Source organism: Eucalyptus grandis, chromosome 11 (assembly GCF_016545825.1).
Source record: "Eucalyptus grandis isolate ANBG69807.140 chromosome 11, ASM1654582v1, whole genome shotgun sequence".
NCBI classification, from domain to species: Eukaryota; Viridiplantae; Streptophyta; class Magnoliopsida; order Myrtales; family Myrtaceae; genus Eucalyptus; species Eucalyptus grandis.
Genome location: NC_052622.1, coordinates 4,444,341 through 4,471,448, shown reverse-complemented (window position 1 = coordinate 4,471,448; position 27,108 = coordinate 4,444,341). Strand labels below are relative to the sequence as shown.

Genomic DNA, 27,108 nt, shown 5'->3' with positions numbered 1-27,108 from the left:
ACTAAGCGTTAGCTAGCTAATGTTGATAGTTTTTAATAATATTTTAATAATTTTGAATTTTTTTCTCTTGTTTTTTTCCTTCTTCTCCTCCTTCCTTCAGCCGGTGGCCGGTGAGGCTTGAGTTCTCGCTAGTGGCTACGATAATGGCCTCAAGTTAGCCTCACCGGCCATGAGAGAAGCTTGACCTCACCAAATTCGGTGAGGTCGAGCCTTGCTCATGGTCGGCGAGCCGCCTAGCGCATGGCTGCCATCGCGATGGGGTCGAGCCTCTCCCATGGAGGGCAAGCCGCCTAGCGTGAGGGCGTCATCGCGGCCACTGGTGAGGGCTCAAGCCTTGCCAGCCATCGCCTTTGGCTGGTTGCCAGACTAGTGGCTTGAGCATCGCCGGCCATTGCCTTTGGTCGGTCACCGAGATCTGGCAACCGGTTGGAGAAAGGAGGAGAAGAAGAAAAAAAGAAAAAAGAAGAAGAAAAAATTCAAAAATATTAAAATGTTATTAAAAGTTGTTTATATCAGCGCCGATCGTTAATGTCTGGCATTTGTGCCACATTAGCCGGCTAGAACTTAGTCAGCAAAATTCGGCAAAAATTAGTCGGAAATGATTGAATTGGTATGTTCAGGACTAAATTAGCATAAAAAAAGGTTTATAACTTTTTTAACACTTTTCTTTAGAATTAATTTTCACACTCAATGCTAGATAGTAGATATGTAAATTGGGTATCTTTTTTTCGGCCAAAAAAAAAAGGAGAATATTTCGCTAGGGAACACAAAAAATATTTTTTAAAATTCACCTAATAAAATTCAAGTTCAGAGTTGATCTCAATCTCATTTTCGATGGGCGGCGCATAGTTTATGACAAGCCCAAGTTGCACACTTCCAACCAGCGAGTTGTATCGAGCAACGCTAGAATTACAAACTGGTATATGGATAAGTTTAAGAAGTGATGTGTTAGATAGCGATTGGCCACTCAAACTTAGCGAGCGCTATTCACGAACGAATAATGGCATGATACATTTGATCTTATAACTCTACCATTTTTCACTCTTATTACCTGATAAGGTTTTTTAAGAGCATCATCCAAAAAATCCTAAATTTATTGTATGACAATCAGTTTAATTTCAAACCTTTCAATTTAATCAATTTAGTTATAAACCTCTCAATTGTGCTAATTTTATTGTAAATCTTTTGATAATATACAAATTTAGCCTTAAACCTTTTGATAACTTACCAATTTAGTCATTCTAGATAATTTTGGTAAAAAATTACTATATAGATAATCTTTTGTAATTTTTGTAATTTTTTTTTAAACTTCGGAGGGAGATAAGGAAAAAAGTAAAAAGAGAAAGGAAAGGAGAAAAAAAAAAGAGAGAAGAGAAAGGAAAAAAAAAAGGAAAAATTGAAAAATATTAAAAAATTATTTATGTTAGTGTCGGCCATGGAATATAGGAAGATCGGTATTAGCTGGATTGTCACGCTAGTAATTTTTGACCAAAATTAATTGGAATGACTATAAAGACAAAATGTCAAAAAATTTAGGAATAAATTGATAAATTTTGTATAGGTTTAGAACTAAGTAGGCATGATCAAAATTGTTATGATTGAATTGGCTGCCATATGATAGATTTAAAACTTTTTTTGGTAATTTTTTCAAGGATTTTTAAGGTCCAACTCCATCTCCCAACAAAACTAAAAAGCAAGGCCTATTTTCCTCCCTCGCCATTGGTGGATTATAAAACGTATGCACTCGTGAAAAATGAAAAGAAGCATACATGGTTGTCTCAATCCAACCTTTTGCTCTCTACTAAGATTTAAGTTCGGTTCGTTCGTGAAAAATGAAATGTTTCCGAGAAATATTTCCCTAGAAGTAATTTTCTAAGAAAAGAGAAAAAGCCGCCAAAATCTCAAACTTTACTAAAAGTGACAAATTTATTTTAAACTTTTTTTTATGACATGAAAAACCCAAACCTTACTAACTGTGACACATTTACCTCACTATGGGCATTTTCGTCTTTTTTTTTTTAATGTTTTTCCTTCTTCTTTTTTTTTTTCCTTTTTTCTTCTTCTCTCTTCCCTCCGTTGGCCATGGCGGAGGGAAGCCGGACTCAGCCCTTGTTGACATCGGGTGAGGACGGCCCTCGCTTGAGTCTAGCTAGGGAAAAGAGAAGAAAAAGGAAGAAAGAAAAAGAAAAAGTAAAAGACGAAAATGCCCTATGGTTTAGGATAAATGTGTAACACGAATATAAGTTCAAGATTTTTTATGTTACAAAAAAAAAGTTTGGAATAAATGTGTCACGGTTGGCAACGTTTGGGATTTTCATGTCATAAAAAAAGTTTGGGGAAAATTTGTCGGTTTGGGTAAAGTTTATGATTTTTGGTGATCTTTTTCCTCAAGAAAATGATAATATTTTCCGGTATTTGGCTGAAACTTGAAATTGAAGTGAAAAAACTTTCGTCATTTGGTATCTCATTTGATTCTCCTCCATGCACTTCTTTTGATTATTTTTTGTTTTTATTCTATCTATTATTTATTTATTATTTTATTTAAAAAATTCAAATTTCAATTTTGTATATTTTAGAAATCGATTTTTAAATTATTTTATTTTCTTTGCTTTTCTTTCCTTTCTTTTTTTTTTTTTCATTTTCTTTTCGTAAATTGGTTGTCAATGATAGCCGGCAAGCGTCGCCTTGGGCCTCGCCGCCCTTTGGCGACACAAGCGTTGTTGACTAGCGAGGCTCAAGCCTTGTTGAGGCCCAAGCCTCGCCACTGTCTGACGACGCTCGAGGGTCGCCGATCTAGCAAACTCTAGTTGCTAGTGGCAAGTTGCTGGCCTTCATTGGGGCTGACGACCAGCCAAAAATAAGAGGAAAAGAAAAAGAAAGAAATAGAAAGAATAAAAATTAACTAAAACTCGATTTAAAAAAAATAAAAGGAAAATGTATTTGGTAAAAGAAAGTGAGGCGGAATACGTTTTCTTTAGCTAATTCATTTTCCATGAAATGAAAATTGAAAAATCCGTAAAACCTTTTTTTGGAAGGTTATTTTCCATAAAACGAACGGAATCTTAGAATATTATTCCAATGTGAATTCATTGTTAAAGTGAAAGTTTCAAGTGTTTCGGACTTAAATAGAAGTCAAAATGTATTAATCGCAAAATCTAAATTATCAAAACTATAAAAAGTAAAACTATATTCAGGCAATTGGCACCTGCATCAAAAGAGCTCTTCCTCAAGCAGAAACCGACACGCGGAGAGAGGATAAGAGAGACCCCATCGCGTAAGACTTCCCGAGATTTCATCAAGCATATCATAAATAAAACTCTGTTCAGTCAATGGAGACCGTGTTGATGCCGTAGCCATACCGAGCCAGCTGGTTTCGATGAGTTCTGCTCGACTGTCCTGACTCACATGTTCGCACACGACTCGTCATGCACACTACTTGGTCGGGAAATCACGCGTTGTTTTCCTAGCGAACGTTGCTCGATTCTCTAAAGAAAACGGAGCAATTGTCGCAGTACATTTCGATCATTGATCATGAGAAGCAAAGAGATCTCGATGCAAGACACAGGCCATTGAAAATCAGTTTGCCTTTTTCTGGCTTCGCTTATCGACTTGGTAGGCATGGAATGGCCAACCAGTGATCGAAATGAAGACGCATTGAATTACAAATACATCTGCATTCCAATCCGTCCTTTTGATTTCTTGATTTACATGAATTAAAGAGACCCGAGAGAGAAAAAAGAGGTGGGAGAAACGCGTGACATGACTATTGTATACTCATGCTAAACCTTCTACTCTATGCATATGTTGATTAAGTACATCGTCAGATCCTCCTTCAAGCAGGTCCGAAGCACCACCCGTGGACGTTGTTGTCGTGGCGGCCGTGGCGATGGCTCTTGCTCACGTCCCTGTCGATCGAGTCCTGCACGTTCCGGAACTCATCGACGTGGCACGGGATGTTGATGGGGCCCTTCTGGTCGAACCCGTACTCGTCCTCCGCCTCCCTCAGCAACTCCACGAACAGCGGGTGGTTCACGTAAGCCACCGGGATCACGAACCGCCGCTGCTCCTCGCCTTGCCCGACCGATACGGCCAGGCACCCCCTCGGCACGTCCTTCAGGCTGCCCTCCTCCTCCCTCACCTCGTGGTGGCAGTGGTGGAGGTGGAGGAGGGGCAAGTGGAGGTGAATGCCCGGATGGTGGTGGCGATGCCTGTCGACGCTCCTCACCATCTTAAGGAAACAACGAGGGAAACCCAGTTCGAGTCTGCTTAAACCTCTCGAGAGACCGGATCGGGGGAGAAATTCTTCTTGTTCGCCGATCGAAGAATGAGAAGTGGGAAGAGGATTGAGGGGGAGGGCGTTGTTATATATGGGTGCGAAGGGGTTGAGTGTGAACGGAGGAAGGAGGAAGGTCAAGGGGAAAGAGATTTCTAGTCCTTGTGCATGGGAAGGAGCGTGTTGGATTAGGGACGAAGGAGACGAGTAGCGGTCGCATCTGGGGTCGGTCGTCGCAGCCGTCCGCGTGTGACGAGAGAGTTCTTGGTCAACTCGTCTTTGCCGTTCATTGTTAATTTTTTCCTTGGGATAAGTATGATTCCTCTTTCTTAATCGTTTCCGAAGTGATTAAGGAAGGCTAATCCCTGCAAAAACCCAAAAACAACACTTTCAAAATTCAGACCGACGTTTATTAACAATATAATCTAGTTATACCCTCTAAATTTGTTGACAATATATACATTTTAAAGACGGTTTTTCTTTCTGTGATTGAAACTTCATGCGTAGAGATGTGTTTTTTTTTTTTAAATTGTTGCTAGGCACGCGCGGATTAGAAATTATTACGTTCAGTTTTGGTTTTGGGTGAGATGTACAATGACGGACGATGAAATCAAATGGGAATTGATGACCTCTTGCTGGAGTTCTCTCACTACGTGGTGACGCTGCGACCCGGTTTTCTTCACATGGATAAGGATTATGTCCAAAACGAGCAAGGAACTAAGGAAGGTCAGAATTCCTTCACAAGATATCTACCGAATTGCAAACATCTCACGCAAAAGAAGTTTCAAATCTTCTGTATGAGCCTTTAATCTCGTGACCAGCTCAATTTTTTGACGTCAGAATACTTCCATATATACCAATTTGACTGATTAAAAAAAAAGCACCCGATTTATAGATAATCATCATTTGTTAATGTTTTGAATGACGGGTTATCATGACAGGAGCTGTGAAATTAGATGTCTCAAACATGCATAAATTTTTTAAACAAGCGAAAAACTGATGTGAAATTGTGGTTTGACTCGTTTATATATTTAATACAATTTTACTATTATAAATCCCAGTGATATAATGCCATTCTAATTTTTAGCTCCGTCCTTTCCATATTATTTTATTGAGTAAATCTTTTTCATAAGTGCCTTCCAAAGAAGTCCATATATTTTTTTGGGTTAATTCCCTAAAAAAATAAATCTCAACTTTTGGTCCAATTACAATTCTACTCCAATTTCTTCTTATTTGAAAAAAATCCACAACTTTCACTCTAATCTTAAATTTGCTTATGTGTCTAATAATTGCCATTGGAGTTCTCAAGATTATCACTATCAAGAAGCTGCTATTGCTCCATGCGAAGGTGAGAGTATTAATGAAGATGTGTGTTTTAGTAATGACCTCGATGTTGATAATTTTGGAGAAATTAGTGGCAATATTTGGACACATTGGAAGATATGGGACTAGAGTGGAATTTGGATATATTTTTTTAGACAAAGAAGAAGGTTGTGGCCAGAATTAGGATTGGACAAAAAAAAAAAAATAGGGGTCTTTATTAGAAAGTTACGCCTATTTTTATTTAATATATCTGCATAAATTTTATTGGGGTTAGGTTGCAAGTGGGTGTGCTAAAGTTGAAAATGTGAATTAGGGCAAGTGGGAGTGCTAAAGTTGAAAATGTGAATCTAAATTCCTGAATAGAACAAGTTCAATTCCGGGAAGCGTTCGTCATGACCTGGCTGGAATCCGATTCCGATCATAACTGTGGAAATAGTCACCCTAGGCTGCCAAATCGAAAAAGAAACGCATCGGTACCGCTGGAAACGTCGTCGTAGCAGCTGTATTTCGAGGAGAACATAATTTCAAAGGTTTGACTTTCTCGGACACGTGTATGGTGCCAAGCTGCGAACATCAGCACGTGGGGCCGCCGTGGTTGATGGGTCGTCATCACACGTCACCTCATGCGGAGAATTTGAGCATGTTTTGAATCTGACCAAATTGATCGAAAAGAACATTGTTTGGCCGACATTATGAGGTCTCGTCTTCGTCTTCGCCTTTTTTTTTTTTTTTTTTTAATATGTACATTTTCGTATGGTAATTTCGCACGTTTAACACAGCAGTAAAACTCCCACCTAACGCCACTTGGAAATTGGACACCTACTCAAAAACCGGACTTTTTGTGTGGAGTGTATCTCGAAATCATTACTTATAGGACCACCCAATCCACTCCGGACGAAGAAGATTGGTCGGTTCCAAGATTCAAGCTCAAGATTTCGCACCGAGATATCATTAGAATGGATAAGTGTGTGTCGCGATAATTGACTTGCCATCAATGGCGGAGCTCGCCGAAGTTTCGTGTTATCTCCGCAGAGCAAAAATTGCATCATGCCCTTTGGCACCGATGGACGGACCCGAGCTCATTTGCCCATTTTGCATCCAATCCAATTTTGCACGTTTGTTTCATGTGTTCTCATGACAATATAGCACAGACACTCTCCGAAAGCCTTCGTGTCGTGTCCGACATTCCGACACATGTCCGACACGCTCCGACACGTCCCGACACGTGGTCAACGAGTGTCGAAAAATCCGACATGTAATCAACTCTTTCTGACACGCTTCGACACGCGAGTCTAGAATTCCGACACGTGATTCCGACATACACTGGGTCAATTTTAAAAATTTCTAATACCTGATGGGTCAAAATATAAATATACACAAAAGAAGTAATAAATTTGCTATAAATATACACGCACGGGGTCAATTTTTTTTTTTCAGTTTTATTTTTTTAGAATTGTTTATTTTTTTAAAGTCTTTTACTCGAAAGAAGTAATAAAAAGTGCTATATATGATAAATATATAAGTTTAAAAATATCATTTCAACATTTTTCTTTAAACAATGTTCTTTTCCTCTAAGTTTTGTGTATTATTATAACAAATTAAAATAATGAATGATATTATTTAATATTTTTTGTGTAAATTAATTCTAGGCTATTATTATTATTATTATTATTATTATTATTATTATTATTATTATTATTATTTATGTATTTATATAAAAATATATTTAATATATAACGTGTCGGAACGTGTCGAAATTCTCTATTTTTAAGAAATGACATGTCGTGTCTTGTCACGTGTCACGTGTCTGTGTCCGTATCGGTGCTACATATATGACAATCATTCGGGATAATTACCAAAAAATTCTAAATCTACTACACTTGTGTTGATTTAATCTTAAATTTCTCAATTATACCAATTTAGTTATAAATCTTTTAACGTTTTGTTAATCGAGTCAATTTAGTCAATTTTGATAAGAAACCACCGATGTGGACATAAAAATTTTAATTTTTGTAAAATATTATTAAAAGTATCCATGTCAACTTGGTCTTGCCACGTAGGATAGCTATCATTCACGTTAACGATTTTCTAACTTAAATTGGTCGGATAGATTTAATTGACAAAACGTGTAAAAGTTTAAGATTAAATTGGTATAATTGAACACTTTTTAAATAATTTCTCCACGATCATTCACATTCTTAATTGGATTTAACTTGTTGGGTTAAATTCAAAGCCGTGTCATGAGACTTTTATCTTACACAAGGTTGAGAATTCCAAATCGTAGGATGCCATTGGCTGAGGATCACAAGCTGTGCAAATTGTGGGAGTCCAAAGTTTTCGTGGATATCAATGTAAATCTTGTCCCGTTGACCAAGTCAAGTCAACCCCAGAGTTTTTTTTTTTTTTTTTAAAGTCGACCCCAGAGATAGCCCGTTCCAAAATAACCCGGAGAGAGTTAGCCCGTTCCGAAATAACCCGGAGAAACCAAAGTTTCCAAAACGCTCTCAAGGGTCCCGACAAGCATACGCAGAAGGGAGGAAAACCGATCAGCATCGCCAATTTCGAGTTTCATATCACGTGTCGAAACATGAAAATGTCGCACAATATTCACACCGAAGCATCGTTGCGACTGTTTATTCCATCACCACGCCCTAATGCATGTCATTCGTGCGTGGTTCATTTGATGGCAGCGTGTAATTTTTCCGCATAATGTTTTATCGAGCAATGTCGAGGCAATCGTTTTAAGACCGTCGTTTCATTATCTCCCATGCTCATGACTCAACCAAAACCGATCAATTCCAGTTTAAAGAACCCGCAGACGATCTCGCATCTGAACATAAGTCACCCTTCCCTCTTCCTGAGAATTCTTGGAACTGGAATTAAAAAGAGAATCTAAGAACACAAGTTCCTACGCCTCAAGAACCCAAAAAAAAAAAAAGCGAAAAATTGAATTCTTACGATCAGCAACTTCGAATTCCTCTCTTCCGTCCCAATCAAATGTAGTGTACGGATTCACTAATATCTCGTCCCTTTTTCATACTTTTACCCCCACCTCCTACGCCTGCGGTATCCTGTCCTCCTCCCGTGCCGGCCGCTGATCCGGGCTCCACTGGCAGCACTCGCCGCCGGCCGCCAAAGTGTCCATAATTGGCCGAATCACCAAAATCCCCTCCCCTGCCACGGTGCATGCCAACGTGCATAGGAAAACGCCTAACTCCAAGACCTTGTAAGCGGCACGGTCCGGCATCCACATCACCGAGACCCCCAGCAGCAAAATCTCCAAGGGCAGCGACACCAGGACCGCCATGGCGAGCACGTAAATCCGAGTCCTCAGTCCTTTGTTGATGACGAGGGACATGACCTTCCAACATGACAGGAGGAAGCACAAGGAGTAGGTGATCCCGAATGCTCCGAACACGATGATGGACATCAAAGGGTACGTGCACAGGACGGTTTCGTTGCCGAACGCATCCTTGGAGACGTACGTGCTCCGCCCAAAGATCTCTGGCAACAGCACGTAGATCGGCTGGTAGAACACGAACAAGATTTGCAAGAAGAGGAGGGGCAGGCAGGCGCCTAACACGAATGCTAGGGCCCACAGGCGGCACGGGTCCTGCTTCTTGATCGAGACGTTGACGAGGAAGAGCGCGGTTAACAGGAAGACGGGCTCGCAGAGCCCTAGCGAGAGGACGGAATGGAATCTGCAGATGTCGGCTTGCTGGCTTTCCGTCAAGAAGGGCAGGAACGGCACGAGGTAGCGGCGGCGGAAGAAGGGCACGCGGAGGAGCTCGACGAGGGCCCAGAGGGCGGTCGAGGAGACGAGGAGGAGGCGGACGGTCCAGAGGGAGTTGAAGTTGCCGAGGTGCGGGGCGGAGCGGGACTTGAGGCAGAGGTGGATGACGCAGGCGAAGGAGAGGGAGGACAGGAGGAGGAGGACGGTGATGAGGGCGAGGAGAGCGAGGTCTATGGCCGTGTCGAGGGGGGGCAACGTGGGCACGGCGGACATCTGAAAGTCGACGGGCCTGCCGTGGGAACGGCCCGTGCGCACGACGAGCGGCGTCTCCCTCCCTCTCTCTTTCTCCGAGTACTATCTGAAATCTTGATAGCTGCAGAGGGATATGGTATGGAAGGAGATGGACGGGCGAGGGATGAAGAAGCGATCAAGCTCGGCGTGCATGGGATTGCATGGGATTGGCATTTGCCGGAGGGAATGGGAATCGGCAAGGGGAGAGAGAGATAGAAACTGAGTTTTCGTTTGCGTTCTTCGGTGCGTGTCTCTCTCTCCCTCTCTTTCCCTCACATCGCTCTCTTCTCTCTCTATCTCTCTTTGGCTTTTTTCCCCAGTCGGAGAGAAACGGAGGCAGAGGAAATCAGAAATTCAGGAAGATTAGGGTGGTCCAGAGAGAGGCAGGGTGGCATGGATTTCGGGGATGGGACGGCTAAAGAGTAGGAGGGCTTCGGACATGGCTGGACAGATCGAGGCATTCGTTACGATTGAGGTGGTGGAGCGGGCGTTGTTTCGTCGACGGTTGATGGGGAATTTGGAAGTTGTCTTTGCGTCTGTCGTTTCGCGTCGAGATTTGGGATCTCGTGGACATGTTTTTCATGCGCATTCGTTTCTCTTTATTTGATTAATCGTGGTTGTGTCCCCACGTATGATTCGTTGTTAAGGAGGGAAAGCTGGTCTTACGTCGTTTATCTACATGGATGGAAATAAAATCGGGTAAACAAAACAGAAAGGACGTAGTATAGTATGCACAATTTAAAATTCGGATTTTCATTTGGACCTTCTTTTATTACTAGATTTCTTATGCTCAAAGAAGGGAATATGCATGCGCATGTTATGTGATCTTCGAGTTATGAAGTATTGCAATTGCATATGTCTATATTTTACGGATATTACCTCAGATTTGACCGGTAGCATGGACGTATAAGCTCATCCGTCTTCCACTATAGCTTCTTATGTCGACTTCAAACATGAGATGACAATTTGTACTCATTTATGCCCAATCAAATACAACCCACGGCTTTATTTGGTTGTCCAGATTTGAATTGAAATAGGATAGAATAAAAGGGAATTTGAAATCCTTCACATATTTTTGGATTGTTAAAATATCCCATCATATGTTTGGTGCAACCTAAAATAAGATTTAAAATTTTTGAAAATTTTTTGTTGATGATTTTCACAAATCTACAACTCAATATAAGATTGAAAATCTTTGAAAATCCTTCTCATTTTAAAATCTTTGAAAACCTTTAAAATTTCATCTTATCTTTGCCTCCTATACTCAAATCCTGTTAACGACGTCTCTGGGATGCGGACATCCAAAGCATGACGCCTTTCAACCAACACAAGTTCACATAATTTTGGGACAGCCTCAGGAACGGCAGGAGGCACTTCATGTGGGTCGTAGGACCAGACTCCATGGCTAAAGAAAGTGGCTAAAAATGGGACACAGCAGAGAAATGTGGACTGTGGGATGGGCCCGCAGAGGAGGTTCTACGGTGCCGTCGCCACGTTCTTGATGCTGGAACTCGACACTCGAGAGCGTGGTCACCAAGAAGCTAATGGTGTGCTAGTCATTGTTCATCGACCAGCATGTGAACAGTTGGATTGAAAGTCGTGCATGAAAGGTGAGGCTCGACGTGAAGGACGTAAGTGACTGGGGTGCAAAGGACAGCATGACAATCATCTTTAGGCCCCCTTTAACCTTTACTCGTCGGTACACGATCGCCGGCTTGCGATGATGACCGGCATGATGGAGTCAATGGCGATCGTGTAGTGGTCGAGAGTGATGATACTCGGTAATTTTTGTGGTGGTCCTCATGTGGCGGTGCTAGCAAAGCAACATCAAATGAATCACTTTTATTTCTCCGTTAAAAGATAAACTATGAATTTTTAGTTAATTTTTTATTTTTATATTCAATCAAGGTTTATTCCACCTCTAAACCAGATTTCTTATCTGGCATTTATCCGGATGTATTCGAGTTTATTTGATTTGAAGAACGTCACCAAACATTGAATAGGATAATTGTTATCCTATCTGAACTAAATCTGGGCTGTCAAACATAGTCTAAAAGCATTTCCTCCTTTCTTATTTTTTTCTCTTTTGGAAAAATTACAAAAAAAGTCATAAACCTATTGTATGGATACCAATTTAGTTTTAAATTTTTAAATTTAACCAACTTAATCCTAGACCCTTTCAACAATTTGCCAAAGTAATTTTTCTAGTTAATTTCAGCTATCCTAAGGGGCATGACTGGCACGAACAATGAATTTTTTTGTAATTTTTAAATTTTTATCTTTTCTCCTTTTCTTTTTCTCTCACTATCCATCTCCTTGAAAAGGCCAATGGGGTCACTTGCCTGATGACCTCTGCGGCTATAAAGCAAGGGCCACAACCCACGCCGAAGCACCGCACGCTTCTAAAGCTTAAACCATGTTGAAGCTACCAGAGGAGGTTCAACATTGGTGATGACAATTAAGGACCTATTAGGTAACGTTTCTGAATCTCAATTATTCTTTTTTTTTCTTTATTCCCCATAAATAGGAAAAGAAAAAATATCATAGAATATATTAGTAGTCAAGGAATAAATTTGGAATAAAAACATCAAATAGAAAAAAACTAATTTCTTAATTCCTGGAAACAATTTCTAAAATAAGACATTTTTTTTTTCTTCTTCCTCTACTTGATTGCTAGGCCTTGACCATAGCCAAAGACAAACCTTGGCGATCAGCTAGAGACAAGGTTTGACGACCTTGCTGGCCTTGGGGAGCATCGGCGACCCTCGGCAAGCCTCAATGTCACCATGGCGGGGGGGTGAGGTTGACCCTCACCAATCATGGCGAGGCCGACTTCATTGGCGACTAGTCGTCAATCATTGCCAAGGCTCGGCAACCGGCTAGAGAAGGAGGAAAAGGGGAGAAAAAAGAGAATTAAAAAAAAATTGAAAAATCTCAGAAAATTATTGAAAATTTTTAAAAAATTCTAAGTCTCAAAAAAATTTAGAATTGTACCAAACTTAGTTATGTTCTTTTCCTACTCTAGAAATAGAAATTTTATAAAGTTCGAAAACACATTCGAATGCTCGAAACTTATTGAGGGAATAGAAATAAAAATTATTCTTGGAACAGAAATGTCACAAAATACATCCTAGAAATCTGCATTCAATAAGAAGTCAGGGGTCAATGAAGGACTAGAACCGTCAACCCAGTGAAAAGACCACTAGGGCTTGGGGTGGCAATGCGTGTAGTGTAGGCAACCCTCGTTGGTGCTTGGACAGCAGCGGGCCCTTTCCCATTCTTTTTTTACTCTTTTTAACCCTGTGTCTCTTATTCTTGAGAACTTACCAAATATGAAAGACAATTTTGTCTTTTTGAATTTTGGTATAAATGATCTTTCTCTTGTGTTTAGCTATAAAGCGGTAACCCCTGAATCTAGAGCCGCTTGGCATTCCAACTTAAAATTTTGTTTTTTATTTTTTATTTTTAGAAAAACTAAAAAAGAAAAAAGAAAACACAAGCAAGAGCAGCCACCCCATCGTTAGTGGGGCGGCAACACAGGCTGGCTGTGTCTTTAGCGCCGGGGGGTAGGGCCGATCCTAGTTGACTAGAGGTGAAGGGCGGCAAGCCTTTGCCATGAGTGGCAAAAGGCGACGACCTTGTCTCAAATTTGGGCAAGGGTCGCCTGCTATCACGCAAGCTTGGTGGCCCTCACCCAACGCCACCAACCACTCTTGCCTAGATTTGGGAGAGGGTCACCGCCCTCTCCTATGTCTAGCAACCCTCGCCTTTGGTCGATTAGGGTTGCTAGCCCTCCCCAAGCATCGATGACCCCGTTGGCCTTCACCACTACTCCATCGGCGATGGGGCAACAATCATAAGCAAGAGGGAGCACCTTTCCACTTGTGTTTGCTCTTTTTTTTTTTTCCTTCCCTTCTTTTTTTTTTTTAAATTTAAAATTTAATTTAATTTAATTTAATTTAAATTGTATTTGGACGAAAATACTCTTGATCAATGGAAAAATTTTGTCGACTAGCAAGTTAATGAGGCTAGGCCCTTATTTGAAATAACCATAATCACTTTAGACCTTTATTTAAGAAAATGAGAACATTTCGAACAATTATTTAGAGTTTTCCCTTAAAAATGTTGTCTAAATTATGGCTAATTTAATTGGCGAAAAATTCTTAAGTCACACCAATAAAGAATGATAATTTCATATAATATTTGGTAAATTCAAGTTGTTAAGAATAATAAATAAAAGGCAATAAATAATAAGAGATTTTTTTTTTTGGCTGAGATATAAGAAGATGGTAATTTAAAAATAAAAAAACAAATGAACATTAGAAACCAACTCAAAGAAGGACCAATAACATAGAATTAGTCGGTATTTAATCAAATAAAAGTTGGTGATCATTCCACTTGGGATTTAGAAATTCTAAAAAGAGTTGGTAACTCAAATTGATTATTTAATCGGAAAAAAAAATCAGCAATCGCTACGCTACGATTGAGGTTCAGTAGATTCTGCAAAGAAAGAAAAGTTGGCAAATTTAATGCGTTGGTAAGTAAGATAAATAAAAGCCGACAGGTCAAAAAAAAAAAAAAAGTTTGGTAAATTGAAAAAAAAAGAATAAAAATTTAAATGAGAAATGGGGGGCAACCGGCTCTTACCGGTTGCCTCGTCGGTTGAAAAACATAGAAAAAGAAGCCTCCGGCCTTTGGGCGGGAAACCTCTCTCTCTCTCTCTCTCTCTCTCTCAGCCAATCTTCCTCCGCGCTCGCTCCGCCGCTCGCCGCCGTTCACCACCGCCCGGAGCCCGCTCCGATGTCGAGGTTCGAGTACCCGCGGCTCACCCGGTCGGAGATGCTCTCGTCGATTCCCAGATCTTCAGCAACGTCTCCGCCCACCACCTCGCCGATCCCACCCCGGACTTCGTCGCCGACCTCTACACCCAGCTCCTGATGTACCTCGATTCCTTCCAAGAGTAAGCTTACCCATCTCCAGTCCCTCCTTTTCATGGATACCCAGTTCCTCAAAATTCGAAATTTCGCGGCTTGAGTCCGCGTAATCTCGACCCAGTCCGTTAAAGGCGCGACCATTTCGCGCGGTTGGTCGTGTTTGTTTGAGTGATTGAGCATTATTGTACAGGGAAGATGGGCAAATGGAGTTCTCGCGGCGCTCGAGCAGCTCGAGAACCCGGACTTCCACGTGGACTCGGTGCCGCGGATGAACCTGTACAGCAGGGTCAAGGAGGTCGTGGCCTCGCTGCATTGTCCCACGCTGTTTACCGTGAAAGATCTGCTCAAGCCCAATGCGGAACGGACCGAGATTTTCATCAGTGCCATTCTCAATTTCTGTTTTCACAAGTGAGTTTGGTGCAGTAATTATGTCGGGGAACCATCGTTTACAAATTCCGTGCCTTTGCGGATTGATTGCTGCAAATTTGAAATGATGAATAGGGCCTTAATGTTTAAGCTTATAAGAATTTGAGGCTTAACAATGCTTCCGCAATGTACACAGCTAAATAATATTTTCTAGATCACCAAGTTCAAGAATCTACAACCGCCCCCCTCCCCCACTTCCCCAAATTGCTCACACATCTTTGTTTATGCATCTAGTACATGATCAAGTTAGTGCAAAGTACGCAATGTCTTGTAACGGATCATTCAAATTCTTTGTTTGTACAGTATATTTATGTACAGCAAAACATAACTTTTTACTTTATGTATTAAGGCATAATCCATCTCACTTGGTTTTCTAGATGACTTATATCTGAATAATGAGTATCCAAGGAGTTTCATCTTTCGTATGCACCTAATACATGTTTTTTCCTTTCACATTTTTACCGTTCTCCAGAGACAACAAAATGAATCTGTTAAAACCTATAGTAGAAGAACTGAACCTCCTTGATGAGCAACAGAAGGAATGGGAGGCTAAGTTATCACAGGTACCTAAAATGCAACTGCAATGAAAGGAATTTCTATTCAAGTCAAGCATGAACTCATATAATACATTTGATACAGTTGAATGCAGAGATTGCAGAGTATAATGAAGCCAGAGAGAGGGAATTACCTCTTGTACAAGAGGTAGATAGAGAACTGAAAGAACTGCGCCAGACAATATCAGAACTTAACAATCATCAGATGTCTTTGAGAACTACCTATCGGAAGCTGAAGGATATGACTATAGAAATGGATGCTAAGGTGAGCCCACCGTAGTGCATGTTTCTTACTGTTTTTTGTAGGTGTTGTCTTTGCTGTTTCTGCACTCCCTTCTGAATTTACATTGTAGATTTAGATGTCTTGACTTTACGATTTATAGTCATTACCGGAGATGGGGTCCTCTGGTGCTATTATGATAACTAATTTAATTTTTTTTTAAACAAGAAATGCTGGAGCAATGCAAGTAACTAAACTGAAGTTAATGCAGCATCCTGTTCTGAATCATATAATTTGTTTTCTTACTTTGATTAGTCTGAACCATATAACTTGTATGGCATCCATCTTTGTTTTCTGGTTTAGACTTGTAATACTCTGGCTGCTACCATTCTCCCTTCTTCCTCACGGTTTTTGATCTCTCGTTCTTCTTGTAGAAATTACATCTTCAGTCTTTGGGGTGTTGTGGCATATGCCATTATTAGGGTTTTCAAGGTGATATATTTTGCTGGAAGGTTTTCAAGTTTGAGTCGTTGCGAGAAAGGAAGAACTAAGCAGAGAATAATGCGGTAGTGCCATTCACCAAAGATAACTCCTCTTACTAAGTTGTAATGATGTCAGAACAATTTCTAGACTTATAAAGCTTTAGACATTCCTATCAGGTTAGAGCATAGATATCAATCATGGCCGAGTTATCACAAATATTGTCGAAATGTCATCCATTTAATGCATTTTTAATGATACCACATACTTTTTCCCCAGAGAAAAGCCATGACTGTTGGTGATATTCTCACTAAGTGTCTAATAAAGTGATAATCCACTTCACGAGTAAGAAATTGGTGAAAATCCTTATCGGAGGTGATGTAATAGTTGCTTGATTGTCATTTGGTCATGTGCATAGGCTTGTTACTAAGGGAATCCCACTTCCTGCGAGACAATTCTGTCAGCAGACCTGTGTTTGTGGGTTCATCTCTTGCTTTAATAAGCAAAAGTTGGTAAAGATAATCTGAATCCCTAAAACTATTCTTGAATTGTCTGAACAGAGACAAGTATGCTTTTGAAGGGCTCCAGTTCCATTATGCATTAAAAGTCGGTAGTTCTATCTTTAAGGGTCTGCGGGATGCCTGCTGTATGGTAGCATCGTTTAACTACTAGATAATCTACATCTTTTTTTATCTTTAAAGTGGGTTATTCCCTTCAAACCCTACAAACGACCAGCTGCATTTTCATTTCTTAAAGCAAATTGATGATGGAAACTGTCAACCTATAAATATCAAGTACACACAATGAAATTAGCTAAAGAAAATTAGATTGTGTCCAATGAATGTGCTTAGCACACCGCATGAACTCCATAATCATGATATAGGCCTTTCTGTAGGTTGAGCATCACATGTTGGTCTCGGGGATTCCATCAGTAAGCAGAATGACAGTTTGACAATGGAAGCAGAAGCACTAAAATTGAGTGTGTTGTAATTGCAGATTGCCTTGCATCCAATATCTCATTAGAGTTTCCACACTGAAAAGGAAGTTGCTACGTAGTATTATGTAACAGGAAAGGTATTATGTGACAAGAAAGTGATATTCACCTTCTGTTTCCACATATAGAGCACGTTAAAGAGTGACCTCAGGCACTTGTTAAGCTTTAATAAAAAATGTTTTGAAAGTTTAAAAAGGATAAACTTTGCATGTTTCAATGTCTTTCCCTGTGTATATTTACTTCATAACGTGTTTTGAAGTGTGCAAAGATAATATCCCTCTTGGTGGCTTGATTGATATCTCATTATCTGTTAATTTTGTACAGATTGTAGATTGGCTTTTCTCGGGGGTTAAGGAAATTAGAAACGTGCATACCCTAAGATATCAGCCTTAGAGGATTAAACTCTACTTAGGATACGGACAGATCACTTCATTTGCACAATGAAAGCATGATAGCTCTTATCTGAAAATCCAGCTGAGGGGAGATGGTCTTTCAGCTGCTGCTTAACATAGAATATCCAGGTTCAATGCTGCAATAACATAGTCTGTCTTGCCTGTGAGTACGCATATCAAGTTTACAGTAGCAAAGTCTCTGTTTTTTTTTTTTTTTTATGTTTGGAAAAGTACTCTAATGAAGTTGACCCGTGCTTTTATATCAGACTGGTGATGGTTATTCTTGCATTTGTATACAAATGGAAATCCTGTTTGCTTTTCTCAGTTATGGCCTAATGATAAGTTGCAGTAGAAATAGTACTACTCCCCTTTAGACCTGGTGCCTGCTTCATATCAATGCCCTGTTAACTATTTCTTATTGTCATGCTTTTCAGATCTTTAATGCAGAGCGCGAGCTTGTGCAAAGCATTCAAGCCAATGCAGAATCACGCTCGAAAATAGTCCAGTCACCCGATAAACTTCAGGTGTGCTGGGAAACTTTTTTAAGTTCTATTTTTCATCTCAAATACTTAAGCTTGTTGCTATGCCTTCTGATATCTATGACTAGTCTCTTATGTCTGCCTTTTTTGAAAGTTTACAAGTATTGTTAGTGAAATTTCCCTACAAGGAATTTGTCAACATCTCATTAAATAAGTAGGGCTGGTTACAAGCAAGTCCTTAAACTTGTGAACTTCATGCACTCTATCCTAATTTCCATTCATTCATTTAAATGCTAAAACTTTTGGCTTTCATCCACTTCAGTCCGTTTAGCAAATCCTCTATTTTCAAGCGGACGGAAATGCACACATAGCCTTTTCTTAATCATTTTTTTTATCCTACATGTTTCTTTAAATTATTTTCAATAGTTTAAACAAAATTATGTAAATTTTGTGATGCCGCATTAGAAAATTTTACAGATAAAAATGAAAATAATGAATATAAATATCAAATTTGGCAATTGATAAATAACTGAAAATTAAAAAGAAAAAAGAAAAAAGAAAAAGGACACCACAGGATTGGGATGAGGGTTAAAGCTGCCACCCCCTTTGTCACCAGCAAGGGTTGGTGAACATTGTCAAGGTCATGATGAGGGTGGCAGGCCCTCATTGCCTGCTTGCCTTTGCGCAATTGCCACCACTGCAAAAGGGTGCCTGGTGCTCACCACCATCGAGCTGACCCTAGTAATTGGTAATGCCACCATCACGTGAGGCTGCAAGCCCTCACCGGCACTTTCCAAGGGCTAGTCAGCCCTTGGCACCATTTGTACATAATTATTACAAAAGTCTCATGTTGGATTTTTGCATGCCACATAAGCAAAATTGGCTGAGCGTTCTTTGGAAGGACTTAATTATATTGAATCAAAATGTTTAAGACTTGATTGCACTTTTCTAATGTATAGGATTTGACTAACATTTAGGACTGTTGGCGCAATATTGGGCACTGGTAAATTACTTACAATGTCCATAATCTACCATTTACACTTGTAAAATTTAAAAGAACTTGATTCACTGATTTATTGGTAAATTCCTCAATGTTGGTACTTTACGAACATTTATTGTAAAATTTGAAAAAAAAATTTGTAGCTTACTAACTTATTGGAATATGGGTAAATTCCTTGTAGGGTTGGTATTTCACTTAACAAACTTGCAAATTTTAAAGAAGTTGGTAAGTTACTAATTTAGTAGAGCATTGTTACATCTTTCATATTCACAGGAAGTTACTAATGACATTTGTACAATTTCTTAGGAGTTGGTAATTTACTATTTCATTTATACATTGGTAAATTCCTGATATTGTTGATAAATTCAAAAGGTTGGTAGTTTAATAATTTATTGGAATACTTGCAAACTCTTTATCTAGTCGGTAGTTTACAAATTATACCTGTAAAACTTAAAAATAGAGGAGTTAGTAAATTTTTTATATAGTCAGCATTTTACTAATTATGCTTGTAATATTTCAAATAATATTTCAAAAATTACTAACTGTATTGAATGTTGGTAAATATATTACGGTGGTGGAAAAATTACTAGTGAACCTTGTAAAACTACAGAGGAGTTAGTAATCTACTAATTTGTTTGGACATTGATAAAATTCTGATAGTGTCGGTAACTTACGAAGGGATGACCTGAAAAACAAGTTACCAGTCATATTGTCCTACCAGCAGCATTGGAGAACTATTAGCAACTTCAACGATCTACCAACTTGGAAAACTCCAGATTTGAAGGGTAAGAGGCAGTAGAACTTTGCAATTTGCTGCCCCATCTCTTGTCAAATTTTAGAGGTCATGATCGTATGATTTTTAAGCATGCTGTTTTCTGGGGTCTCCTGTCATTCTGTGACTCAGATAGGGGCATCTATAGAGACGAACCTGTGTGTGTGATTTTCTTGTCTGAGTGTGTTGCTACCAAGTACTAACCTGCTCATAAGTTTCTGAAGTAGCAATGTTTACATGATAAGAACCCATCATACGATGTCCATGTTTTATTTTTATTTTTTTTTGGTTTTTCTCCTTCACCCTTATCTTTGCATATATAGTATGAGATTCAAGTTGTATTTGCATGAAGGGGTCTCTGGAAGAGAAAAAAATAGTTCGCGAAGAGGCAAAAAATTCTGAAAACTTAGCAAAACAATCTTTTGAGGACAAGAATGCGGTTATGGAGGTTTTCACAAAGGTAATTGATACTCTTTCCATATGTTATTTCCCAAATCAGGGTTGCCTGCTTGAGGTTTCAATCTGTTTAATTCAAGCTCTCTAGCAGTTTGTTGCATTAAGCTATTATAGAACAACATGATAGTGCATATTCAGGTTTTTCCTAGAAGTCGTCAATGCTCATGCTACTGAGATAATCTTTGGCTTTCTGAGTTTATGTCCATAATCTCCATCAGCCTTTTTTCTGTAACTTACAATTTATTTAAGGCTTAATCAGTTATTTGTAATATTTCTGACAAAGTGGACTTAAATCTGAATGAGTAGTCACAGCTGAAAAAAAGCATTTCACATGTAGTCCTTTTGGTAGAATATCTGATCATTCGTGTGCGTCCTGACACGTATTAAATCCTAGCCATGTGTCGACCTTGTCCTCTTCAATGCAATAAGCTCATTTATTAGAAAGGTTCCTTGGTCTGCTGACCTATATCGGGTAGGTTAAAAGCAAAGGGAGAATTATGAAAATTTTATAGAGTGAATGTGTGTGTGTGTGTGTGTGTGTGTGAGTGTGTGTGAACAGTTGGCCTGAGTACCACTGTGACGAGTGAAACCATTTGCTTTTGCTACATAAATGAAAGAGAGTTTATGCCAAAAAAACTCCGTGCGCCTCCACTTGTTTCGTGTGCCTGCAGTTAGAAGATTGTACTGGAAAGGTCCAATTCTTGCTAGTTTCCTTATCTTCTTTCCAAGTTTCAATTGCATAAGAGTTGGGCTCCCATATGATGCATTCATCATAGGATATATTAAATGTCACTATATGGTTAAATGAGAAAGAATAGAAACCTGTGACACTTTGCACTCCCCACTTACACAGGCCATAAAATCATTGTCATGGAAATTGATTTGCAAAACAAGGCTGCCTTTAGACTTACAGACACTGTTTTCACCATATTTAAATAGTCCCCCCTGTGCTTGCCGTAATCGGCAACCGATGCAACCATTTGGACTTTCCTGAATTCAACTGGATTGATCCTCCGTGGTTCCATTCGCATTATATTTGACAAGTCCACATAAAAGTGCTTGTGGCCACCTCTATACAAAACTTTTTTTTTTATTCCCTATAATTTGTAAATGGCAGAGGGAGGGATGCCCAAAAAAATATTAAATGGAAATGTCATGCTTGAGCTGCAGTAATTCTTCATTTTATAGTTTGTCAACCTGAATCTGAAATATTTCCTTGTTTTGCTTCTCTTTTCAAATGATTAAGTACTCAGAGATCAGATAGAATGCTCTTTCAAGAGTGACTGCTAAATATATGGTTAGCTAAGGTACAGTTGGTGATGGTTTACAGCATGAAAAAGTACATGGATAATTATTGCTGAAATTATATGATGGACATCTCAAGAAGATTAAACCTCATCCAACAGTTACTGCAAACTTGCTTGGAGGTTAAGTGCATCTCTTCTGCAGAGTTTTAGGGGTCACTTTGTTTTGATATTTGATAGGATTTTCGTGCTCCAATCCAATGTAATCAAATAATAAATGCTGGAAAACACTATTTTGTCTAGTTTCAAAGAAATCAAGTTTTATGCATTTGGGAGTCTTCTAGAGGAAGATATGCCCAAAGTACTAAGAGGTGGTAAGGAAATACGAGATTGGGTCTTTTAGTATTTCCAAGTGTTTGTTGAGTCCATTGCATTGTTTTTTTTATTTATAGAGTTATGTCGAGTCAGTGTTAATGTTTTAATGTCTTGATTAGGGACTGTTAGTCTTCATCTTGAAAAATATATTGACTTGGCATTTGCTTATGCTTGGAAGGTTTTTTTCAAGTTGAGTCTACATAAACCACTCTAAGGCTTTCTCATGTGTATTACTGTTTTGAATAATGGGTTTTCTTATTTGAACTCGTGGATTAGAATTTCACTTTAACTCTACATCTCTTTGGTGGATTCCATTGAGTGATGAGTTACTGACCTAAATCCTAAGGTGGATTTCTTAGGGGGTGAGCATTTATCCTATCATATGCCCTGTATCATGAGGGGTATCCTTAGGTGTTGAGCATTTCTGTTATCGCACTGGTATTACTTTCTAAGTCTCCGATCCTTCTGGTATAAGTTGAGGGAATCAACTTATGAATGATTGCTAACCTTGTGTTTCCTCTTTTTAAAGCTAGTGACTACGATCCACAAAATCTCAATAGATTCTGTTCTTCATTCTGTGCTTATTAAATTCTCTGCTCCTCCAAGTGGCTGGAGGGAGGAGAGGAATTTTTTGAGCATATCTCAAGAAATTGGTAGTCTCCAGCTTTCAAGTTCTTCCTCAACTTAGACAAAGGGTTGTTAATATCCTTTCACATGACCTGGTTTCACTTCTTACATGCTAACAAGTTGTCTTCAAAGAAATCTCCATAGACTCTCTATTTCATTTCTTAATTATAATAATGAAGATTCAGCACTGGTGTATTGTTTCACTTCTGCTTATTTTTTTAATTTCTCTTTTCATGTGTCAAAAAAATTGTCCAAGCACTTAATGGTGATGCAAAAGATACGGGAACAGGTGATATCAGGCCTTTTGATTAAGATATTTTTATGCATTGGTGATTGTGACGTTATAATATAAGAAATATGATAATGATCTCTGGTTTTCTCTGAGATTTACTATTTATGTAGGCTTTTTAACTGTTTGCGATAATGCACTTTTTGGTAGGTTAACTCTGCCAAAGCTATTGATAAAGATTTCAAAGCACTAAAGTCTAAGCTAAGTAATGATGGAATCTTGGATAAATCATTTGATGCCAACCTAATTGAGCTGCAGGGAAGAGGTGCTTCTGTTGCTTCTTTTTTGTTCAACAATAGTTTAATTTTCACCACATGCCTTGAGCTGAAATGTGTGTTCTGCCAGAGGAACAATTGGATCAACTGAGAAAGCAGGTAGAAAAGGAAAGTCATACCAAATGTGAGGAAGGTACAAGAGAATTCAATAACATGAAAATGGAAATAAAATCTAGGAAACATGAATTGGAGGAAAGAAAGGAAGGTGGAGAGTGTGGTGGGCGAGGTATAGCACAATATCGAAACTCTTCTTTTATGTCACAAAACAACCCATCTGAAATTGATAATTCTGGATGATCTTGCCTCAGAAATTTTTCAAAGTGGTGATTATGTGTTTCCTTCTTTCTGAGTTTTTAGGTGGATTCCATTACCTCAAGTACCAATTCAATAAGAGAATCCTGTGCAGCTGAACAACAAGAGCTATTGTGTAGATGCGAAGATATTATGAAAGAGGTACATTCGTATATCATCCTTATGACTCAACACTACATGTATGTACCACATCTTGAAAATTCATTGATGAACATGTCCCTATCACATCTTGAAAATTCATTGGTGTCTAAAGTGCCATTTGGGCTGCGTTTGTTAAAAATTATTTCTGTTCCCTGGAACAAAAATTTCTGTTTTTTCGTTCTTGGGAACAAAAAGGAACATAAACGCATTTGTTTACTTTTTTGTTCCAAAATTATTTTTTTGTTCCCAAAACACGTCTGAATGAAACAAGAAACAAAAAACAAAAAATGTTGTTTCTTGTTTCGAACACATTTTAAAAACACTTTTTTCTCTTTTTATTCTTTTTCTTTTCTTCTTCTTTTTCCTTCTTTTTTTTTTGGCCGGTCGCCGGCCTCAGCCATGGCCGGGCGACCTTGCCGGAGCATCGCCGCCCCCGGCGAGGCCGAGCTCGCCCCTGGTGGCGAGGCTCGGGCCGGCGAGCCTCACCAGCCGGGCAAGGCCACCGGCCCTTGTCGGCCGGTCGCTGGCCATGGCCGAGGTTGGCGACCGGCCAAAAGAAGAAAAAAAGAAAAAAGGAAAAATAAATAACAAAATAAGAAAAATAAGAAAGAAAATAAAAAAATAAAAATAAAAATATTAAAAAATTAAAAGAAATAAAAAAATTATACAAATTTACCAAACGTGTTTCTGTTCATTTTTATTCCCGAAAAAGTTTACCAAACGTGTTTTTTTGTTCAAAATTGTTCCCCGAAACAAACACTTTTTTCTATTTCTGTTCCCTGGAACAATTTTTAAACAGAAATATTACCAAACGCGCCCTTACTTGCTTGAAGCCTTTCTTATTTTTCCCCTTACCCTGAAATGTAAACAGACGCAGTCTTAACTTTGTTTTGCTAAATATGTTGCAGGGTCTCTCTCTCTCTCTCTAAAAAATCTTATAATAGAATAATGTCACCACTGTTTTAATTTTCTAACCTCTAATCTAATAATCTTAGATGTCTCCCATTTTATTTACCCAAAAAGGGCTTGATACTTTGGATGGGTTTTTGCAGTTTCACCAACATTCGCACTCTGTTGGAGCCGTTCTTCCAATAGCCTAAGTGTAGATGTGGAGATCAAAGAGGAGTCGTGTGGTTACGCACCCAAAGAATGGCAACATTTCTTCGGTACAGCTAGCTTGTTGGCTTCGAACTTGCATGAACACAATGCTTTTACTCTCCCTTGAGTTTCATCTATGTATGTATTTACTTTTTCTATCTTAAGATTGTGATGGTTCTGATGTAAGTAAAATCTACCACTGATCATGTTCATTGGAACTACAACTATGGAAAGATTGCAAATCTTTCATTTCATCCATACAACCACTTTATTGAGCGAAACTAAATATATTAAGTATGTTTTTCCCCCATACATCAGAAGTCAATGGTGCAGACAAAGGTGGTGGGGCATAACCTTCCCAAGAAGCATTGGACGTTTGAATTGCCTAGCTGACCAGTTAGTACAATTATCGGCTTTTCTGTTAATTAAACGAAACTTGGTGATTCTGAAATCTTTCACTAGCTCCAGAATTTCAGTGACTAAGGGTCTGCATACAAATTTCCTTCTGATGAACTAGTTGCGAGGCTATGAATTTGGGCTGCCGCAGCATAGTTTTGGCATCAGATGTTATGAAGTTTCGGCTTCGGTACAAAATGTGCATTCCCATCTGTTTGACTTACAAGGACTACGTTTGAATTTGGATTTCAATTCGTAGAAGTTGACAGCACTCGATTTGTAGCAGTTGAATTGGTTTGCAGTTTGGCTCTCTAATAAGTAAGATGCAACCGTGTACTTCTTGACTCAATTAATCACGTCTAACCCCCTGCAGTGTGTTCAGTCTTGCATCATTCAAGAATGCAAGTAGAATCTCAACATGAGTCGAATTGTCGACAAAGAAAACAGAGTGAAGAAGAAGAGGATGAAAACACCTGATGAAACAGTCCCACGACATAGACGGGGGGGTTCGCATTCTTAATCTCCGAGAGAAGGTCCAGATGTACTTCCCATTTGTGCTTCTTCAGTGTTGGCTTTGATCTTAGACTCTCCTTATAATGAGCTAGCATGGCTTCGAGTGCTATTGTACTCGTTTTTCAGTCTCTCTAGCTCCAGTTCGAGTGACCGTCGTTCCTCTCTACTGTCGTCGCCCTCTCCGTTTACTTCCCTGTAGTCGTCATCCTGAGCGAAGACGCCACTCGGATTCCTTCTCAAATTTCATCATCATGGCAAGCGGGCAGCGAATGTCCTAGACAATCAAATGACTCACAGAATTTCAGGTCTGTGGTATGAGGTTTGTGGACTCAAGAAGGACTATATTAATGTAGAATGATCATAGAAGACAACAGCTGTTCACCAATTGCAAAATTATTAGAAAGCATACGTCGGAATCAAGCACGTCGAAACTATATTTCTCGATAAAAAGACCATGTCGAAAATTATATTTCTCAATAAAAAGACCGAAAAATAAACATAGAAAATACCAGAAGAATTACGAGAGGGGTGGATTGTATCTTTTAGGTTAAACAGACACCATGGTAGATTCAAAGTTCAAGGACTTACTCATTGTATCAAATAAATCCATGCCCTTGTGAAGTTGCTGATGCACTATTCAGAAAGCAGAAGCAAATCCTCAAGGACATGACCTTGAAATCAACATTCATTTTGGTAATCGATGTGAATTTTTATTAGGGGTGGCAAAATAAGTTAAATACACTTTTTTAACTTATTTTCTTACGTTCTTATGGATTTATAGTAGTAAGGTCCAATTCAATATGAATTTTAATGAGTCTATGAAATACATAAGCATTTTCAACCCATATTTCGCACTTGGGCAGGTTGCTCCGCCACGACCTATCGACTTGAGTCGCTGCCGCCAGCCGCCGCCGCCTCCGGCAACCACCTCTTTTTTAATTGCTCATTCCTACACACACGAGCACAGCCTTCTTCATTCACGGTCAAAGTTGTATTGGGTCGTGCAAAAAACTGGCTGAAAGTCTTGCGCTAGTATCATTGGCGATTGCTGTGTCTTATTATGTTTTTTATGCTTTTGATTTTATTTTTATTTTTTTGGGATTTTGCTTTGCGGAATTTTTCTGAGGAAAAAAAAAATAGTTCATGTTAAGTGATGTTTGTCCACGTCTATATCATAATTTCCAAGTCTAATTGAAACCTGGGTTGGGTTTGGATTGAACCAAATCGTCCATAGGTCTCTACATTTGTATGACATAAAAAAGAGGGATGAGCACTGAGTTGAATTGGAAATTGGACTGAACCAATCATTGAGTGGTTCTCGCGGGATTTGGTCCAATTCCAAGAAGATATCCGGTTCGGTCCTGGTTTTGGGGTGGGACCGGACTGACATAACAAACCCTACGTATTTCATTTCATTTTATTTTATTTTATTCAGCAAACCCCCAATGAAATTTCTTGTAGAAATAGTTATTTTATTCTCTTATGAAATCATCTTTAGACGTTCCTTGTAC

General features: G+C 39.1%; 2 protein-coding genes and 1 pseudogene across 2 annotated transcripts; 1 reads left to right on the top strand and 2 right to left on the bottom strand.

The window, feature by feature from the left end:
- Positions 1-3,569: 3,569 nt before the first annotated feature.
- Positions 3,570-4,359, bottom strand: LOC104424544 (auxin-responsive protein SAUR32-like). The gene has a single exon (XM_010037002.3). It carries the CDS (start codon positions 4,226-4,228, stop codon positions 3,833-3,835), a length of 396 nt encoding a protein of 131 aa, XP_010035304.2. The 5' UTR covers positions 4,229-4,359; the 3' UTR covers positions 3,570-3,832.
- Positions 4,360-8,651: 4,292 nt separating this feature from the next.
- On the bottom strand, positions 8,652-9,602 carry LOC104427008. The gene has a single exon (XM_010040165.2). It carries the CDS (start codon positions 9,600-9,602, stop codon positions 8,652-8,654), a length of 951 nt encoding a protein of 316 aa, XP_010038467.2.
- A 1,474-nt stretch (positions 9,603-11,076) lies between these two features.
- Positions 11,077-24,954, top strand: LOC104427007 (annotated as a pseudogene).
- The last annotated feature ends 2,154 nt before the right edge of the window (positions 24,955-27,108 follow it).

Bases quoted from the DNA above. Each gene is read 5' to 3' on its own strand.
- LOC104427008 (XM_010040165.2), bottom strand. From the start codon at position 9,602: ATGTCCGCCGTGCCCACGTTGCCCCCCCTCGACACGGCCATAGACCTC.
- LOC104424544 (XM_010037002.3), bottom strand. From the start codon at position 4,228: ATGGTGAGGAGCGTCGACAGGCATCGCCACCACCATCCGGGCATTCAC.